This window comes from Brachyistius frenatus, unplaced genomic scaffold, assembly GCF_029030835.1.
Source record: "Brachyistius frenatus isolate BFR_SWC_R1_liver_20210118 unplaced genomic scaffold, ASM2903083v1 Contig_65, whole genome shotgun sequence".
In the NCBI taxonomy this organism is placed as follows: domain Eukaryota; kingdom Metazoa; phylum Chordata; class Actinopteri; family Embiotocidae; genus Brachyistius; species Brachyistius frenatus.
In genome coordinates, this window is record NW_027210664.1 from 1719353 (window position 1) to 1735000 (window position 15648).

Below are 15648 nucleotides of genomic sequence, written 5' to 3' on the forward strand. Positions count from 1 at the left end.
GACTCAGTGGTGCAGTGCTTAGAGCAGTTCCCTCAGTGAGAAGTAACCGGGTTCGATCCCCACCTCAGGTCATATGTTCAGGAAAAGGTCGTACTCCAAAAAGTGACCCGAAGTCATTATAGTGTATAGTGTATATAGTGTGTATATAGTGTATATAGTGTGTATATAGTGTATATAGTGTGTATATAGTGTGTATAGTGTGTATAGTGTATATAGTGTATAGTGTATATAGTGTGTATATAGTGTATATAGTGTGTATAGTGTGTATAGTGTATATAGTGTGTATAGTGTATATAGTGTGTATAGTGTATATAGTGTATAACCAGGGCGATGCGGCTAAGTTTGATGGTTCACAGGAAGTTGATGTTTAAGATCAAACGATGCTCCAAACCTCACGTAACTTTGCAGATGCGTCAGGCACCAACTTTCATGAGTTTTTGAAGATGTTAAAGTCGCCAAAAAAAGCTGATTTTAATCTTAAACCTTCTGAACTCCCATTAAACCCCATTTCTCCCACTACCTCCAACTAATTTGTGTCAACTGTTGTCTGACATAAATGGTACATCTTTTTTTTTTTTTGTCTTTTACTCAAAATCAGTTTTATTTTGAAGGTCTGAAGGCTAAAACAAGGATGTTTCATTTTGTTGACATCGGTGTAAAACATCTGCTGAGTTTCAAGGCGATAATAAATCATGATTGGCCGGTTTTTTTTGCAGATCAGTTTTAATTTTCAGAGCAGCATAAAGTCAACACACAGTGAGCTATCGTGATAAATAAAAGTGGCCGCGTTAAGCGCTATACTAGATCTGTCATCTCATACGTCACTTGTTATGAAAGTCAGAGACCGAACCTCTCACAGACTCTGGATCTTTAAAGAGTCTGTTTTCCATCGACGTCCTTTTGTTTATTATCCAGCTCAGTGACTCGAATGGCTCGATGAAGTTTATTGTTCTTTTTCAGCAGTTATCCATGCACCACATCTACAATGATATATTCCACCAAGCTGCAGTGTCACAGAGTTTACGTTATATTAGGATAAACATTATGTCCTTTATTTTTTTACTTCATATACAAGGGGACCCAGGAGACCCTCTCACATGGAGTTGTTCAGCAGAAATCTGGAGGAACGATGAGCTGACGAGGCGACGGGGGAGCGTGAAAAACAAAAAACAAAAAAACAACAACAGCACGCTGGTGGTCGCAGCGGTGACGGGTTAAAAGCTTCCTGCCCTCAGTGTGGCCCCCCGAGGGGGGCAGCAGGGGCCCCTTTTCCACAACAGGAAACTCTCTCAAGAACTTGGATCCACACCAGCATCTTTCTGTGCTTTGGGACATGATATCCTTCGAAACTAAACAAGATCAATATAAGAATACAAAAAGGCCGATCACAGTATAAACGTAAATAAAGAACGCGTGACTGGTGATGAGCTCAGCAGTATTTCAGGAGATCTGGAAGGTTTACGATGGCATGAAGAGAATTAAACACACACGTTTGTTTGTTTTTTAAGGCTAAACGTTTTTAAAAATACATTTAAAAACTAGAATTACACTGTTTTTTCCACTATTAAGACCCAAAACTAGATTTTGAAGGAAGGTTGAACTGTTGAATAAAAAACCAAGTGTTTATGTTCGGATTTTAAAGACTGACTCTAACATTTGGTTTTAGACTGTTTATAGGCAAAAGAAAAATCTAACATTAACATACTCGACACCAGACCATAATATAGGGAGAGAAATTATCCCCAAAATATAACAGAGCAGTTATATAAAATGAATAAAATGTAATTTGTTAATCCATATTACACGTTTACTTTTTAAAGGGGAATTCAGCAGTTTTGTTTTTTTTCCCCTTAAATGCTCAGAAATTTGTACAGAGTTTGGTTGGTGGCTGCTCAAAGTAACTTAAGGCTTCTAGTGTTCTCCACCTGAATGAAATATCGGTCAGCAGACGATGCAATGAAAAGTAGAATAAATATAAGGAAACTTTCCCTAAAATGTGCAAAAGATTGTTGGTTAAATCTTTTATAGGTTGGGGGGCGGGGTTCTGCTGGATGTGAACTTGTTACCTTAGTACTTTTAGAAATCCTGGTTTTGGTCCTGATCATCCACACAGTGAACCCGGGGCTTCGGGGGGCCCGTGAGGGTCCGAGGCTCCGGGGCAAAGGGTGGTTTTGAACTGTGCTTTCACGTGTCTGCCTTCACGTCCTTCTGATCTGCCTTTTTGAGGGTGCAGCTGAAAAGCAAAGAAATTTGTAGTTCTTGTTTGTTCTAAGTTTTCTTTTAGTGGAAAAGTGCACGCATGCTGGAGGGCGAAGCTGTTGACTGCACGGAGGTTTAAGGCCTCGGAGGTGATGAGCTGCGAGGTGGTGAACGCTGTTTAACACCAGAGTCGGTTCTCAATCGGTGAGGTATATTTTAGTCGGTGTGGGGTGGTGGGGGGAGGATGGGGGTAAGCATCTTCAGAGCAGTGAAACACACAACTACTGTAAGTGCACACTATAAACTGCAGCTTGCGTGGTTACAGTCAGTGCCAGACAAATACACAACACACTGTGTCAACATTTTCCCGACCTGCAGATAAAAATACAGGACATTTTGCTTTTTTTTTTTTTCTTCTGTCCCCTCCCAGGTTATATTCACTTCCTGCCGTGGACTGTCACCGGTCCACAAACGTCCATCGGACGCGTGACGAGCAGCAGAGAAACCAAAGCTTGTAGGCTACGTGTTACAGCGGGCTCATAATATCGGTGGTTTTGACGGTTCCTCCAGGAAATCTACAGCAGACTGTGTTTGATACGAGTGAAGAGTCGCCGTCAGCAGGAGGGAACGTCCACGGCGGGATAAACACACAGGAAGAGAGAGAGACTCCCCACGCACACCTACGACCATTAAACAGCTCAACTAGCTCTAGTCCTCACCGACGCTGCTACACGGGACGAAACAAGCGCTCCTCCGGGTCAGCTGCTACGGAGCGGCTCCCCGTCCCCTTCAATAGACTCCACCACCCATCTATTTACAGAGTTTTTACAGAGCAGGAGGGAGAGGTTAAAGCGGGCCGCAGACGAGTGATGGGTTTTTAATGGGTGGGAGGAGGGGAAGGGGGAGGAGAGAGGGGGGGGGGGCGATGCAGCCGGGCAAGACTGGCTTCAGCGAGAGTACAAGTGTGGAGGGGACGCGCTGGAAGAAGCTGGTAAAGAGATCGCTGCCGGTCTGTGCAGAGGAAGGAGGTTAATGTGTGTATTTCTTAACAACTCATGCCTGCAAGTCTCGTAGCATGAAGAAGAAAGTTGGAGTCTCAGATGATTAAATCTGACCGTGAGCTTGAGTTTTTCGAGTCGCTTTACAATCCTAAACTTAAGTTTCTGTACGACAAACATGCAAGAAAGCCGATTGCGCCGGTTCTTTCTCTGGAACATAATCACGTCATAAATATACGTCACATTATTTACATGATCGTTTCCTCTGAGTCCAAATTGCCCGTCTGCACGGCCTCCAAATGTGGCCGAAAGCTTAACAGCCGTGTCTGTGGTTCGTAATACGGATGAGAAGTCGGGTGTTCAGCAGTCGTTCCTTGTGGACGTGATGATTGTTATTGTTGTTGTTGTTGTTGTTGCAGCAGAGGGAGGTGATGATTTCTTGGTGTGTTTCTCCTGGCTCCTGTTTTTACCTTCCAGCTCCTGAAAAATGTCCTAAAAGAGAGAAAGAGGAAACAATTTAAAACTTTTGCAAATGTTACAGCATCTTTTTTGCATAATAGTTATTTTTTAATTAGTTCAACTATATATTTCTGCTAAAACCTTTAACTATGAGTAAAGTTTTGAATGCGTGATTTCTACACAGCTCCCACTGCAAGTTAAATGAGAAACTATCTGACTTTTCTCTGAGTTAAAAAGTTGAATTTAATGACCTCAAATAAAGTCTATTTTGTGCTGATCAGACAAAATCCAGCCACATTATTTTATTCCCAGCAGTTTGTGAGCTTTATTTACGACTTCACAGGCGTTTTCAGCACAAAATAAACTGATCAAAATATTTCTTCTTAAGTGGAACAAAGTGAGTGAACGTCCTGCAGCTCCTCCTCCGCCGGGCTGCAGCAGAGCAGCGATGCAGGCAGCATGTGAACGTCTCCCTCGCCCACATGGTAACACATCAATAGTAGTTTCACTAAACTTTAACATCCAGCTTTTCTTTGGAGTCGGCGTTTTTGATCCGAAGCTCCTGAAATGTTGATTTTCCTGCATGTTTTACCTTCGTTAGCAGCTGCAGTGAAAAAGTTGACTGAAGTGATTTGTTGACGAGATAATTAAAAAAAAATCCCTCAGGAAACAAGTTGAGTGACACCAGATAGAAAAATACTGCAGGGAGGATATTACAGTTTGATAAATGGAAACTCAAATATAAAATAAACTCCATGATGTTCCAGGAAATGATCAAATCTCCTGACTTTAATGTCTGGAAGAGACTTCGTACGATTGCAGATATTCCAGAACTTCCAGGACCTGTGGGAACCCGTCCTACATGGGGACCTTTAAATCACTTCATGTGTTTGTGTGCGTCTCCACCTGGCTACTGGACGTCCAGCTTGTTCAGGCCGACACTGGGGATGAGCTGGGAGGACTCGGAGGCGGCGCTGTACGCCTGAATCAGCAGGTTCTTGTTGAGGTCTCCGACCCCGCTGCCGGCCTGCATCTTGGGGTACGGGGGCGTGTCTGCGCCCTGCCGCTGCCCTCGGATGGCGTCCAGGTCCATCAGGTGCTCCAGGGGACAGCCGTCCGTTCCCTCGGTGACCGGCGAGAACTCGTGGACGCTCGCCGGCTCGTCCCTGGACACTGGACTGATGGAGACAGATGGAGAGCTTAAAGGAACAATGATGACAGAGACACAATAATTCACTCATTAGCACTTCTCAAAAAGACGCGTCGGTATTTTACGACCAACATTTGGTCACTTGACAGACATCTTGTGGACACGTGCTGCAACACCACATCGAGGTGAATGACAAGGAAAATGACGAGTTAATCAATAACAGGTCTTCTCACATTCAATCAATATAACAATTATTTTCCAAGCAGTAATACCGACGAGGTGATTCGACGGTTTTGTTTTCAGACAAGCAACTAATTTCAAAACATCAGTTTGGATTTAGGAGCATTTTAAAAATACTTTTAGATCAAACGAGTCCAGAAATCCAGAAAAAGTCTGCAGTTGAACTGATGATGTAAATGATCATTTAGTTGTGAGCAGACACATTTTAGTTTGACAGTTTTCCCTGAAGATAAACGAGCAGACGACGACAGTGAGATGAGAGACGACACGATTGTTACGAGGGAAGTTACCTGCAGTCGAAGCTCGTCGACTGCAAGGAGGAGGAGTGTGTTGGTGCGTTGGGCCGACCTACCTGACGTCCATCGACTGGACTCCGTCAGACAGCTCGTCCACGAAGCTCTTATTCTCCAGAGGCCCCAGCATGATGACGGGGGCCTCGGCAGGAGTCGCAGCGTCTTCCTCCAGGCTGACGGCACCTTCGGCTCTCATCTCAGACGCTGTGGACACACACACACACACACACACACACACACACACACACACACACACACACACACACACACACACACACACACACACACACACACACGTCATCAGAAACACACGTGGAAGTCTTTGGTCAGCATAATATCAGAGGTGTTAGAGATCCGATTCAGCCTGAAAATACCCAAAAATATCACAGCAAGGTTTTATTTACTGAAAACAAAAAGTTAAACACATTATTTGGCAACTGTGAATGAATAAATATATTTTCACTGGATAATTTAATTAGTAATTTATAATCATACATTTCATAGTAGAAGTGTCTTCTTTGGTTTAAGCCACCACACATGACTCTGAGATGTTTACTTGGGAAGTTATCAAGCATCAATTAGATGTTTTTGACAGGAGGTGGAGAATGGGGAGTTAAATTATTAGGAAATAAAATACATATATTGTAAAAATATTCCTTTCTAAAGAGTTTATCTGTCAGGTTTTGTAGCTCAGTGTGGTTCATCTCCTCTGTGTCCACCTGAGCTGATAAACCAGCCGTCATGTCAGCAGGTTTGGAGTCAGAGAGTTCAACGAGCGCTGCGGTATTCTCGGTGTCGGTGTTTCAGCCGCTCGGCCAGCAGGAGGCGCTGTTCCCCCGCCTGCCTCGCCCTGCTGAGTCACACTGCAGCTGACGCCGCTCACATCCAATTTCATAGAGGGAAATAATTACGCTGGAGGAACGAGATAAAATGAGCTCTGAGAAAGTTTCGGGTCCAAACAAAAGAACTTTATGGAAGTAAAATAAACCGTAAGGGAGTCCGAAGCGAAACGAGTGAGAGGACGACGGAAATGAAAGAGATTAAAGTGAGCTGGTACAGAAAAAGTGAAGTCACTGGGGAGATGAGAGCAGTTTCATATCGTCTGTGGTGTGTGTGTGTGTGTGTGTGTGTGTGTGTGTGTGTGTGTGTGTGTGTGTGTGTGTGTGTGTGTGTGTGTGTGTGTGTGTGTGTGTGTGTGTGTGTGTGTGTGTGTGTGTGTGTGTGTGTGTGTGTGTGTGTGTGTGTGTGTGTGTGTGCGTGTGTGTGTGTGTGTGTGTGTGTGTGTGTGTGTGTGTCTGTCTGTGTGTGTGTGTGTGTGTGTGTGTTACCTGAAGCTGCAGACGGAGCCTCCACTTCACTTTTCCTTGTTCTCTTCATAATCTCTTCGATTCTCTGTTAAAACAGAGATAAATAAATCTCACTACATCACGGTTTATTCAGCAACCTTTGTGTGGAGCTTTTGATCACATGACATGATCTTCTTCACCCACGCGGGGAGTTTATTGCTGTGTTGCCAGGAAATTTCCATTTCTGTTCATGACAGCAAAAAAAAAAAAAAGAAGAAATATCCCAAAAGTGCTGAATGAGGAAGATGGTGTTGTTTGATGAAGAGCTGGCTGTTTCCTGTTGGTGTGAGGCTGTGAACCTGATGTGTTGATGTGTTGTGTGTCTACCTTCTTCCTCTGCTGCCTCTCCTGCTCCTCCTGGATGTGCAGCAGCTCCCTCTGCTGCCTCTTCCTCTCCGCCTCCCTCTGAGCTCGCAGGAACGCCTCCTCCCTCTGAAACACGGTTATATAACTAATATCATTCTGTTTGCTCGCTGTGATTATATTATGTGTATTTATGGTGATATTAATGTTGCTGATGCTAAACTCCTTATTGTTTTCGCTTGGTCTCATTTCACTGATTAACCAACTTTACTTTTCGTGGGTCTTTGAAGAATTACAACATTTGACGAGGAAATCCAGATGAAAATGATTTTTTTGTTGGACTCTTGATGACTTTACAGATGTAGATAAATAAAACAATGTGGGAATGTGGAAAGAACCGCGGTGCAGCAGCGTGTTGCGTTTGGCTGTTTGCTGGAATGTTTTCGTTCGTCCTCGTTATCTTTCTGTTATTAATTAAAGTTCCCTTCAGACGAATTGTAAATATTATTAACTCGATAAACGATTTTTAAAAGCTTTTGAACGAAAACAAAACTGCAACGTCACATGAAACAATGAGACATGTGACCTCTCTGTCCAGCTGGTCCTGCATGTCCTTCCACCTCTGCTCCTTCTGTCGTCTCTCCTCCTCCTCCTTGCACCTCCTCTCCTCCTCCCGTCTCACTCGCTCCTCCTCGGCCTGCAGCGCTGCTCTCTCCTGTCGCTCTCTCGCCTCCTGCTGCCTCCTCTGCTCCTCCTCGGCCCTCAGCCTGAAGCAACACACACACACACACACACACACACACACACACACACACACACACACACACACACACACACACACACACACACGTATCATTGAAAATGAGGTTTTTTGTTTTTGTTTTAGACAAATTAAAGATATTTATTACGAAGCAAATTAAAGGAACCAAATATAGAAAAGCTAAAACGTCCAGGAGGGAGTAAATATATGATTCCATTAAAAAGAGGTGAGAGAGGATGTGAATTAAAGCTGCACGGCCTTTTTTAGGCTCCTTAATGCATATTGATTTGTTTGAAATCACAAAGTCAGTTTGGATTCAGTCTAAATTATTTTTAGAATATCCATCAGCCCGTAAAACAGCTGAGTCCACACATAAAACAGGACAATGTTTTGGACCTCTATTAATTACGACTGTGGACAATATTGGGCGAAATTACGTCGAATCCATATTTATTAGAAGACCGATTGTGTTTTTTCATTGTGAACAACTGAAATATACCATTTATTTAAATAGAAAACAGTCTGTGTGTTACCACAGCTCATGTTTTTACCCAGAGTTCCTTCTAGTCTGACTTTCTAGAACAAGATAAACGTCACGGAAACAATTCCATCCTGATAAATACTTATTTCAAATGTTCTTTTTTTTGCATATAACTTATTGAAAAGCTCCGTATTAAAAACCTCTGTGGAATAAGTCACCTCTCGTCCTCCTGCCGCTGCTTCTCCTCCTGCTCCTTCTGTATTCGGGCCAGACGGCGTCTCTCCGCCAGCAGACGGGACGCCTCCTCGGCATCCGTCGTCCCGCCGACACTCCTGCCGGTGGGAGTGCTCGGAGACTCTGTGTGTGTGTGTGTGTGTGTGTGTGTGTGTGTGTGTGTGTGTGTGTGTGTGTGTGTGTGTGTGTGTGTGTGTGTGTGTGTGTGTGTGTGTGTGTGTGTGTGTGTGTGTGTGGAGGAAGTGTGTGTGTGTGTGGGGGGGGGGGGTGGAGAGGGACAAAGATGGCTGAGTAGGAAGCACTTAACACGAGTGGAAAATCTTTTGGCAGCGAGGGAAAGCTGCGTTTCTTCTTCTTCACTCTTCCTCTAAAGACGCTCCTTCTGATCTGTGACTTCCTGTCTCTGTTTCTCATCACGAGAAAATTACAAAATAAAATCACTTTGACACCAAATAAATTAAAAAAGAGGCGTTACGAGCTCTTTGTAGGAGCAAGAACAATGATTAGAAACAGAGCGTCAGTTCATGAAGTAAGAGGGCAGCAGTTACTGCTGGGTGACAAAAATCAATAATTTGTCTCCGATCCGTCGAGCTGGTTGTTGATGAGGTTCAGAGCAGGAAGCAGTTTTCTATATGGAGGTCGTACAGGTGTGTTTACCTGCGTTCAGCTCTCTGCTGGTAGATTTGGGGATCTTCTTCTCTGAGATCTCAGACTTGCTGGATTTCTTCTCCAGGGTGCTGTGACCTTTGACCTCGGGGTGACCCCTGTCGTCGGTGCCGGGGGTGGTGGCCCTCTGGCGGTGCGGGGAGGAGGGGTACTGTCCGGGGGAGCAGGGGGACTGGGCGCGACTCCTGTTTGACCTCACCCTGAAGACAAAAACACAACACAACCCGGATCAAGACACCCGGACGGCAAGCCAGTGTGTGTGTGTGTGTGTGTGTGTGTGTGTGTGTGTGTGTGTGTGTGTGTGTGTGTGTGTGTGTGTGTGTGTGTGTGTGTGTGTGTGTGTGTGTGTGTGTGTGTGTGTGTGTGTGTGTGTGTGTGCGCGTACCGTTTCGGTGTGGCGGGGCCCTTGCTGTTGGCCCTGAAGGAAGAACTACGGGCCTGTGTGTTCGGTGTCTCCCCCTGAAAGTCATATTTCAAAGAATATTAGAAATGACATAAAACAAACACAAACAATAAACAAAAGGAATACGACATCAAACATTTTATAAAATCCTTCTTTTTGTTTTTTTGTTGTGTTGTGGAGACGCATCACAGAGGATGAGTCATGCCGTCTCCTCCAACAAGCTCGCTGCAGCTTCATGATGACATCATCGTCTCACCACATGAATTCTTAAATACGAATACGACGGCTGTAAGACACTCAGACATGACAGCAAAATCTTCTTCCTGTTGTTGACTTGATTGACTCCTTCCTGTCTAGTCAGCAGAATAACAAATATATTCATGAACTAATGAAAATTAAGCATCAGAGCTGCTTTACTTCCTGAATTTTTTAAATTTTTAATTTAAATTAAAATTATTTTATTTTTTTACAAAAATATCCTCTCGTGAAGAAAAGCAGAAACTAAATGTGTGAAAATGTCGCCTTATTTTGAAGGAACAACACTGACAACATCACGTGTTGGTGACAGAAGCAGAAAGTTAATCACCTACTGAGATATTTACATTAATTTACACACAGGACCTTTAAATCCTATGTGTGTGTGTGTGTGTGTGTGTGTGTGTGTGTGTGTGTGTGTGTGTGTGTGTGTGTGTGTGTGTGTGTGTGTGTGTGTGTGTGTGTGTGTGTGTGTGTGTGTGTGTGCCTTCATTTACATATTAATGAGATTACAACAACAAACAGCACTTGCTAATGTGACCTTTTAGTTCTGAACACCTCACTTATGATGAAGTGATTTGTCTTATATAAATGTGTGTGTGTGTGTGTGTGTGAAGGCTGACCGTGGGTGTTTTGGCTTTGGACGTGTCCTCTGAAAGTCCAGCGATGCTCCTGCGGTTGGAGGAACTCCTGTGCGGTCTGTGGTTGCTGGGGGACACTGTTCGTTGGGACACAAAAGACACTGATGGGTCACAGACCAACACACACACACACACACACACACACACACACACACACACACACACACACACACACACACACACACACACACACACACACACACACACACAGATAACATAAAGAGATGTGCACACACCATGACGATGACACAGACCGAGGAAAATCAGAGATTCACATCAGTTAAGAAGACAAATGAAGGCAAAATATTTTAATCTTCTGATATTTACAACAAACAAATCAAGAAAAATCTGTATGACGTGAAATATTTTTGATCTAAATGGCATTTTGTGTGTTTTTGTGTCCTAAAAGTAATATCTTCAGAAATCAAATGTACAATAAATCTGCAAGGAGTCACAGTTTGTTCTGATAACAGCTGAATAATGCAGATTGTCACACAGAAAACAAGGAACTTCAATCAGAATATTAAAATAAATACATTAAAAATGTAAAAGCGTGAACACACTCGTCTGAGTCATCCTTTATTTTTGCCTTGAGGAGAGCAGCAGTGATCGAGGGCTTTGTTTGCCCTCAGTTTCGTCTCTCAGGCTACAAATAATCTGTCCTTTCCTCTTCCTGGAGGTTATTAAAGCCTTAAACAGGATTTATAGTCTCTCTGAAATGCATGCATGATGGTTGGATAGAGAAGCCGCCTTCCCCCTCCCCTCCTCCCCTCCCCTCCCCCCCACCACACACACACACACACACACACTCATTGGTGAGCTGTGTGAAGGTGAGCGAGGTTTGTACTTCCTTTTTTTAGCTCCTTTTTTCCATCTTTTATTTGTGGCCGTTTGCATGTTTACGACCCGATGCAGCACGATTAATGTCTCCGCGGAGGGACCGTATGAAAAGGTACACCGTTGTCCCCATTTTTAAATGATATGTCGTCCCGTCTTTCTTTGACTTCTAGCTTTTCCCTCCAGTGTTCAGGATTAATTTAAATACCTACCATCAAACCTTATGCAGAATACTTTTCTCTCCATTATTATATAATACATTTTTATATATATTATATTTTTTGAATGGAAAGGAGGTCTTATGTTTTATCTATGATGACATTCTTGTCATTTATCTTATTTCATTGTTTTTATCTGTTCCTTTTATTATAACACTTTTTAAATATTGTCTTTTTATCAAATCTTCCATTCAGAAATGCAAATTCTGTCTCAGATTTTTTTTACTTTCACTTAATATTCTCCTTTAAGAACTGAGCTTCAGTTAAATCTTCTTAAAGGACAGGAGAAAACAACAACAACATTATCACTCATAAAGCATCAGGACTCTATCTGGGAAGGCATAAAAACTTAATTTAATATTTAAGTACACACAAAAACCTGAGCCGGACAGTAGATTTGATCCAGGACCTTGTTTTTGTGGCGGCTGTTCATGATTATAAGTTGATTTTCTCCGATTTAATTCACCAACCTGTCTGGTTTAAATACTCTGCAGCTCCTTTCAGATCAGATCGACTTGGCATTTCCGTTTTGATTGAACCACTTTAGCAGAAATGAGTTTGATTTCATGCTGAAGTGTCGCTTCACTTTTTTTTTTTTATCTTAAGTTTCAGAAAACCTTCCTGAGTCAGATGTTGAGCAGCGTCTCACCTCTCTCCGGTGAGTCCAGGGCGGCTGAGGAGTTGGACAGCTGTTTGTTGATTGGCTGATCCATCGTGGGCGGAGACAGGAAGTCAACAACTGATTAAAAAAACAACAACAAAAAACAAAACAGAAGTGCATCACTTACACAGACACACACAGTGAATCAAACCAGTGACTCGCGCTGCTGCGGCTGCACTGATGACGTAAAAGTAGGTTCAATAAACGTTCCTGATCCCAAAACACACGACAAAAACACCAAACCGCCGGCTCACGCAGGAAATAATGCTGCCGATCGATGAGGTCGCTGCATGAATTAACCTTGGTGATGTAAGACAGCGGTGAAGCGGCAGAACGGAGAGGTTGTCTGCCAACTGCTTCATCGCGACATGGAGGAGGATGACAGAGAAGCAGCCGCGCCCACCCGAGACGTACGCGTGTCGGACGGCACCTGAAGGCACCGCGATCACATCGGGAGGGATGAAGAGGACTTTAACGTTCAGTTTGTGCTCGTGCAGCTTCGAAATGTACTTAAAGAGGTTTTACAAAAGACCTGAGAGCTTTTTGGTTTTTACTTCTCAAACCTCAACATGAACAATGTCGTTTAAATCTGTTTATTTGTTTACACTTATTCTAATTTCAGAAATAACTTAATGAGCTCATGTAAACGTTGTGTCAACTTCATTTAGTTATAATCTATTCATCACACAAAAACAACCTGCCTGACAAGCTAATCAATACAGGATTTATCATAAATGTACACAATTAATACAAAAATGTAACTTTATAATTACTCATCAGTGTTTTAGTCTGAAAAAGTTCATTTCTTAAAGCATTTTAATTGTTTGGTGTTTGTTAATTCTTCGTGTTGCCTTATTATTTTTACTTTAAATTGTTTTGTAACCATGTTTGAAAAAGTGCTTTAAAATTATGACTATTGCCAAACTAAATGTGACCTGAACATACACATTTATTTTCATTGAGTTGATTTTAGTGGGACAGAACTTATTGATCAACAGGAAAACGGTCTGCTGAACATCCGTCCTGCGTTCATACCGCAGTCGGGTGGAGAAAATAACGTGATATTACAACACAGTAGTCCTGTTTCAATAAAAAAATGGATTATCTAGCTTCAAAATAAAATAAAAAGTGTAATTTTTTTGGACATTCTTGGATGTTTTTGTGCCAAAGCGCAGCAGCAGTTCAGCAGTGGTGGAAAAAAAAACAGGGTGGAGCTGCAGTATGAACCAGTAATGATTGGAAATGTGTGCTGGTGGTGTCTGTCTGAGGGAAGGTGGGGTCGAAAGGGTTTCACAGATAGCTACAGGGGGAATGTCTGGTATGTGTGTGTGTGTGTGTGTGTGTGTGTGTGTGTGTGTGTGTGTGTGTGTGTGTGTGTGTGTGTGTGTGTGTGTGTGTGTGTGTGTGTGTGTGTGTGTGTGTGTGTGTGTGTGTGTAGGAGCAGGGTGTTTTATAGGCTGGGCTCCCTGCTGTGAATGAAATGTATGCGTCGCTAAACAGGGCCATCGGCCAGGAAGACGGGAAGTGGAGCAGCCCTTTGTTGTGATAAGGGTGAGGGTGGGGCTGGGGGTGGTGGTGGGGTGGGGGAGAGTGTGTGTGTGGTTGTTCATGAACAAACACTCATCAGCCAAAGAGCAGAAGGTAAGATGACATGTCAACTGTTGATGAAAATGGGCGCAGCAGCCGTGTGTCTTCACCTTTGTTACAAACGCACAAACACAAATACAGACGAAGGAGACAGTCAGTGTTGGAGGTCACACGTTTGCTTGACTTTAACCCTTTCTAACCCGGCGCCGCCTCCATTTTGAGAAGGTCACCGAGCAGAACGCGGCGTTTCTTCCCCTTTGGAGTGAATTTAAAAAAAAATGTAATCATAAAAGTGTCTGGTTGACACGTTTGAACATCACGGCGCTCTGGGAAATATCAGAGTTGGAGTAAAAGGTCGTGTTGGTCAAAGCTAAACAGGAAAGGGTTGTTCGTGCTTCTGCAAAACACCTGCAGATTCAAGTTGAGATTTTTTTGGCTCGGCCAAGATGCTTGTGAGTAGAAATAAAATTCATGTTACATTTAATGAACCAGATGGGAGAGCAATGCAGCAAAAACCTGTATTTCTTTAACAGTCTGGTTCTATGTTTTAGCTCCACGTTGTCCAACTTGAATGCTGGAAATCCAGATTTCTTTTGGACAAAAAAACCCAACATCTGTCACTCAGAGACACTTTCGTCTCAACGCGGAGACGTTCACACGCTGCGATGTGTGATTTAAGATTCATTTTAAGAGAAGAGCTTTTTCTAAACAGAAACACATTGAGTCAAGAAGGATTAAACAAGATTTCACAAGCAAGTTTCCCCAACACTGCGTTGAATTCACCAGCACACACACACACACACACACACACACACACACACACACACACACACACACACACACACACACACACACACACACACACACACACACACACACACACACCGTTAACACACACATCAGGACGACATCACAGCCGGTGTGACGGCACAAAGACGTCCACACATGCAGACAGACGATCGGCTGCAGGTGATGCAGCAGCAGCAGCGGCGGCAGCAGCGGGGGTGGAGGTGGTGGAGGTGGTGGAGATGGGGGGTGGTATGGGCGTGGCACACAGAGTTCATGTGGTCTGTACCGTTACGGGATTGGCTGGCACTGGAAGCGGCAGGAAGCTCATTGGGCTGAGCGGAGCCAATGGCAGGGCAGGGCGGGGTCTTAGGGTTACCTGGGCAACAGGTGAGGCAGAGCAGGAGAAAGCAAAGCGTTACACGGTCACACACACACACACACACACACACACACACACACACACACACACACACACACACACACACACACACACACACACACACACACACACACACACACACACACACACACACACACACACACACACACACTCGCGTGTCACAAACACACCTGCGTCGCTGACAGGTGTCCTGACGTCCAGAACAGCTGAGAGCAGACGGCGTCACTTTGACTCGTCGCACAAAACAACGTGACAAACGTGACAGTTCGTCCCGAAACGCCGGAGAGACACAAACCCGACACACGAGCGTATCGTCCTCCTCGTCCAGACAGCCTGGGATTTTAAAACCTCCCGTCCTGATCACTGATTGGATTCCAGTTCAAACTCTTCTCTCTCCTCCTGCGCTTCATCAGCTCGGTGGGAAATTCAGCTTTTGTGTTTGCAAATGTGACGTGGAACATTTATGAAACGACTACGATAGAAATATAAAGAGCCAGTGAACCACGACGACGTCAGCTGTTTGGACTCTTTTGTTTTCAGCCTGTTTCTTTGTTGACATTGAAATTGTGCTGAATTAGCTTTTAAGCAGTTGCTGATTTTTAACGCACCGTATTTTGATGTTGAAGGAAACTTTAAAATGTAGATGTATGGATGTTCACTTGTGTATATTTACTGTGTGTTTTGATGAAGTTTAAATGTCAGGCGGGACGATGAATCACAGGGAATAT

General features: G+C 43.6%; 1 protein-coding gene across 4 annotated transcripts in view; it reads right to left on the reverse strand.

Annotated features, from left to right (window-relative positions):
- Window positions 1–704: 704 nt before the first annotated feature.
- Window positions 705–15648, reverse strand: part of map7d2b (MAP7 domain containing 2b) — a 24969-nt gene continuing 10025 nt past the window's right edge. The window contains exons 7-18 of one of the 4 annotated variants that reach the window (XM_069706834.1): window positions 14807–14896; window positions 12133–12222; window positions 10411–10505; window positions 9515–9588; window positions 9121–9329; window positions 8448–8586; window positions 7575–7755; window positions 7013–7117; window positions 6668–6731; window positions 5399–5543; window positions 4563–4855; window positions 705–3689 (exon numbers count right to left, since the gene is read on the reverse strand). In XM_069706834.1, coding sequence (XP_069562935.1) covers window positions 4567–4855; window positions 5399–5543; window positions 6668–6731; window positions 7013–7117; window positions 7575–7755; window positions 8448–8586; window positions 9121–9329; window positions 9515–9588; window positions 10411–10505; window positions 12133–12222; window positions 14807–14896 — 1481 coding nt within the window. In that variant the 3' untranslated portion in view covers window positions 705–3689; window positions 4563–4566. Of the gene's footprint in view, window positions 3690–4562; window positions 4856–5398; window positions 5544–6667; window positions 6732–7012; window positions 7118–7574; window positions 7756–8447; window positions 8587–9120; window positions 9330–9514; window positions 9589–10410; window positions 10530–12132; window positions 12223–14806; window positions 14897–15648 lie in introns of all 4 variants that reach the window. The other 3 variants (XM_069706832.1, XM_069706833.1, XM_069706835.1) reach the window with 3 other exon arrangements.